We start from the raw sequence: 4,910 nt of genomic DNA on the forward strand, positions 1-4,910 counted from the left end.
TTTCCTCTTTTTGAGTATTTTTCTTTTATTGCTGGTGATTTGTTTTCTACAGTCGTCATCACAAAAGATCTTGATTTCTTCATCAGTAAAAAGAAAAAGATAAAGCATCTAATAGGGCTTTTCTGCAGAAGATAAAAATGAGTTTCACAGCGGGAAAAAATTGATTTAAATGATGAAATTACCACAAGTTCACTGTGAAAAAGTAAGATTTCTGTGTGGTTCTTTCATCAGGAGAAGTGAATCATATAATTATACAAGAAAAGACAAAGCAGATACAAATTTAAGAGATAAAAACTGGAACAAGAGTCCTCTCTCGCCGTCGCACCTCAGTGTTGGTGTAGAATTATGGGCAAAGGCATCCAAACCGCACTTTATAGTTGCGGCATTGGCCGGATTTCTGGTCCTCCTTTCGGCAAACAAATCCCACAGTTGGATTGTAGCTGAAAAATGGATCCAATCAGTTTATGAATCAGATAAATTATATTTATTCTCTTGACGTTTCTATTTCATGTCTCTTGTCACCTTTTTTCAAATTTTAAACACATAAATATTGAACAGCATTAAATTGGTGTGGTCGTGTCTCTTACCCCTCAGAGCACACAGCAAGTGAAAGTAAGTGAGCTCTGGGCTCAGTTTAAAAGTTTTAGACAATATGTGCCCATTAGCTGGTTTTCTCATGGGGCTCATTAAAGTTTCATCTGCTCTAATGTAAATGTGCATCTAAAAAGTTTCCTTTCACTGCAGCAGCTCCGGGGCGGTTTATCATGATGATTAGGAAACTTTGGTAAAGGCGACGTGTTAATCATTAATTACCACATATATAAATTCTTATGTCTCTTATGAGAGAAACTTACGCGTAGAAGTTCTCCCCTGTGCTGATGGCTGGGGTCATCGTGTCAGTGGTAACCGCCTCGATGTATATCGGGTTGTCACAGATCTCTCCTGGGTTTTCTGTCTTCAGGTTACTCAAAAGCTCCCAGTCCCCCGTACCAGAGGGATAGTCCCGGTTGTACCACTTGGTCCAGCACACTGCAGGAAGCCATGAAACATGAGACGTCATGATTGCATGGCGGGGAAACAAGTCTAACATCTAATGAACACACAAACAATAAAAGAGAAAGAGGGAATCCACTTTGCACATATGTGGAGCGCGCTCACACAGTACCTCCACCACAGAACGGGGGATGGCAGCTGAAGCGAACGCGATAATCGTTGCACAGCTTCTTGGACACCTGGTCCTGGTTTCTGCAGATGAATCCTGAAGATGTGTCACTTCTGACAAAACGAACAAAGAGAGATATTTACTAAAAACAATGGAACGGATGCAACAAAGCCAGTGTCTGGGCTTGTGATTTAGGAATTTGTGAATTCCTCAAATTCATAATTGTGCAATACTTACTGATAATACCACGACTTCCACTGGGGACAGATTACACCTTGTCTAAAGCATGTTTGCCAAAAAAGGCCCAGATTTGATTTGGGATATTTGGGCCACAATCATTATAGTGGGCAACTTAATGCTCACTTTCATTTCGTACGGGCCTGAAGTGGCCCACATCTGTACGATATACAATCCTGAACTTTTATATGAATTAATCAAATCTTACTCAGTTTGATTCGTCTTTTTGTTGACTTCTTACTCACATTGTTCACATGTGTCCACAAACCAAGTTTTATAATGGCTGATTGCAACTATCCCTAAACTAAGAGGTGTATAGTACAGTAAAAATTACTTTTTAAAACTGTTTATAAAAGTTGCAGTGTAATACAACAAATAAGTTTAATAAACGTTTGTTAAAGTCAATATTCTTCCATATCTCACAATAAAATATAGAGAGATTGAACAGTGTCTGTAATATTGGCACATAACTTAAAGTAGCCCTATCAGAATTCAATAACTTATCTGATAATTATTACTTCATATATAATACTATAATAAATGCCAATGTTTTCAGTTCAGTATGCTCTGTAAGATAACGAGAGTTAAATAACGTATTTCTAATTTCACTAACACTGTATCTAGAGTCTAGTTGCATAATACTTACTTAAAAATCACATCCCCGGCTGCAGCCACGCTGACCCCAGACAGAGTTTTGGCCTCGATTTGAATTGGTTTGGGGCAAATCTTTCCTGGGTTTTCAATACGAAGATTGTAGAGAGTTTCCCAGTCTCCACTTCCAGTCGGGTCGTCTCTGTCAAACCAGTCCGTCCAGCATTCTGGAACAAGGTATTTCATGAGAGATAAAACGCTTCCTATAATTGCAAATGTATTGTTAAATGTCCAAAAAGAGATTCTAAAGGTTCTCACGGATGTGGGTTGGATAGTCGCAGGGTAATTCTGGAAGAAAAGTGGGTTTTAGAGCTTTCTGTGCAAAGGGAACCACAGAATCATTTAGTTTGTACTTTATATGTTGGGATTGCAGCTGCTAACAAGAAAAAGCAAAAACCTTGCAACTCAAATTGATATGATATTGACATAAATTCAGTTTTCTGCATCAACTGAGGAGCTTTTTTTTAGTCACAAATTTTGCTCCACATCAGATGTGAGTTTGATCAAAGAACAGAGACAGTACTTACGTACAGGAAGTGGTTTCAGTATGTTGGGGCTGATAAACTGCTGGTTGCTTTCTGGTCAAGATAATAAGAACAACGTCGTATAGTTGTGATTGTGCCCGTAGATTGTAATACCATCAATATTACACAAATGAGATAAACTTACCAAAAACAAATCCTGCAACAATCGCAACACTCAACTGTACGAGGGAAAATATGGATTTAGAAACAAAACTCTTTATGTGATAAACTGTGCATATATGAAACTTATACTTATATAGACATAACACAGAGGGTTATACGTTACCAATTTGATCATGATTGCAGACGATATTAAAGCTTGAGAGCTGTGATGAGCTGCATAAAAAAAAAAGAAAGAAAAGAGAATAAACTGACAAATTTGTGCATTTTCAAAATAAGTTATTTCTAAAGTATACATTATTTTAAGATGAATTAATTCCACTTACTGTAGTTGTAACTATTGTTAACGCTGCAAAGGAACTCACCCACAGAACGTCTCAGGAGAACACTGACTGAGTCTGGCTTAATGAAAATATCTCCCACCTTAAATATAGCGCTCCAACACAATCTGGACGATAAACAGATATCGACAACAATCCAACAGTGAGGTTCACAGGAGTATTGTGTTGTCGGACAAATCCCCCAAGAAACAATCTCCCATTGAAAAAGCACTGCAATTCTAGAAGCACGTATAACTCCAGGAATTTGAATAGGAAAAACAATAGTTGGAGATAAGGTGTCATTTTCTCTAAGAAGAGCTGAACGGCTCAATGGGGTGCGGGAAATGTGTAGAGGAATGTATAGGTTGTTTACCGTCACATGGCAAAAACAGGTTAGAGGCACGTTTTGTCTCCGTTTGTGCCATTGACGGAAATAGATGATACATGACGAGCATTTACAGCCGGAGCAGTTACCGTCTTGTCCTTTGTATCATGACTGGTGAGAGATGAAAGTGCACAGCTGCAGTGAAACGCCATAATCCAGATGTAAATGTAGCTTCCTCTTGGCAGTTAACGGCATCTGTAATCATATCTGTGTAATTAAAAAAGGATGTTTCGAGTGCAAGAGGCTGAAAGGAGTCAGTTCACTGCACCTGGACTCCGAGTGAATACAGTGACTGTTTTAGAAGCTGTTTGTGGTTATGTGATGATTTATCTCGTACTAACAGAATTCTCCGATTTTTAAAAAAACAAACTAAACAGGTTTCATAGAGATCTTCCCGATGCTCTTCTTCCAGGCGTTGACAATGACCTTTCTGTGTCTCAGGTGTATTTTAAGAGGACGATCCTTCACACGGAGGTCTGTATTATTTAAATGTGCACTAATCTATTTAAATATATTGTCAGGGTGAAACCTTAGACTGTATGTATATATATAGATGGACGACCTGATCCACTAGCTGGTGGCTGGCTGCAGTGTAGGTCACAAACTCAATCGCCTCCATGTTAGTAAGTGGGACAAGGACCAAATTAAAACTTCATGTCAAGTGAATTTTTCTTGATGGCTTTTACTTCAGTTCATACAACACTTTTTCAAGTGTTTACTTTTTATGGTAAATACAGTTTTAATTAGTCAGGGGTGAAATGGCTGAGACTGACTCCTGATGGGTCAAGCTTGTGTATCAGCAGGACCTTGAAACAGCAGCTCCACTCGGACATTATCCAGTTTCTTAATTTAATCTAAATATGAGAAATGTTTAACTTTATGTGAAAATTCTAAAAAAAAAAAGAAAAGGAAATCAATGAAAGAGCTTCACGTGTCAGGGATCGTTTTCCCTCGAAAGTTGACGGAAAGTGAGAAACAACTAAAACAAAGCAGGTTGTTGTTGCAGCTACAGGAGCAGAGCGCGGCTGCTCGTTTTCTCCGTCCATCCTCCGTGGCGGTTGTGTGCGTGCTAATTAATTGCCCTTTGAGAAGAATGGCCACCTCCTTCTGTTCAATAGCAGCTGGGGACGGTCTCTGTCTATTCATACATCAGCATTAAACTTTGTCATCTGGAGGAGCTGGCGTAATATTTTACACTAAATTGTGCTTTGGACTGGATGCCAACGAACAAATGACAGCATGGTGTGGACTCATTTATCATCTCCCCTTCACCAGCACCCACCCCCAACGTGTACACACACACACACACACACACACACACACACACACACACACACACACCAGTCACTCCCTCGATGGAAATCACAGAATGTCTCTTTATTCTATAACATAACCGGAGACCTAATACTTATGCAACTCGGATGCACGGCGACAATTAATGCAGCAGGAGGTGCGATGGTGAACTTGTGCAGAGATCAGTAAGTGATTGGAGGTCAGGTGATGGATGAGTG

At 39.3% G+C, this 4,910-nt stretch overlaps 1 protein-coding gene across 1 annotated transcript; it reads right to left on the bottom strand.

Annotated features, from left to right (window-relative positions):
- LOC109635944 (uncharacterized) lies at positions 1 to 3,120 on the bottom strand. The gene is made up of 9 exons (XM_069515418.1): positions 3,060 to 3,120; positions 2,861 to 2,910; positions 2,720 to 2,753; positions 2,578 to 2,628; positions 2,309 to 2,338; positions 2,046 to 2,217; positions 1,166 to 1,275; positions 855 to 1,029; positions 1 to 440 (listed from the first exon to the last, which is right to left on the bottom strand). The coding sequence occupies exons 2-9, from the start codon at positions 2,870 to 2,872 to the stop codon at positions 344 to 346; spliced, it is 681 nt and encodes a 226-aa protein (XP_069371519.1). The 5' UTR covers positions 2,873 to 2,910; positions 3,060 to 3,120; the 3' UTR covers positions 1 to 343.
- Positions 3,121 to 4,910: the final 1,790 nt, after the last annotated feature.

The sequence above is a fragment of the Paralichthys olivaceus genome, chromosome 19 (assembly GCF_024713975.1).
Source record: "Paralichthys olivaceus isolate ysfri-2021 chromosome 19, ASM2471397v2, whole genome shotgun sequence".
In the NCBI taxonomy this organism is placed as follows: Eukaryota; Metazoa; Chordata; class Actinopteri; order Pleuronectiformes; family Paralichthyidae; genus Paralichthys; species Paralichthys olivaceus.

Excerpts from the sequence above, each read along its gene's own strand:
- LOC109635944 (XM_069515418.1), bottom strand. Across the intron at positions 2,218-2,308 it reads CGACTATCCAACCCACATCC|AATGCTGGACGGACTGGTTT; the intron begins GTGAGAACCTTT and ends ACCTTGTTCCAG. Across the intron at positions 1,276-2,045 it reads GCCGGGGATGTGATTTTTAA|AAGTGACACATCTTCAGGAT; the intron begins GTAAGTATTATG and ends TCGTTTTGTCAG.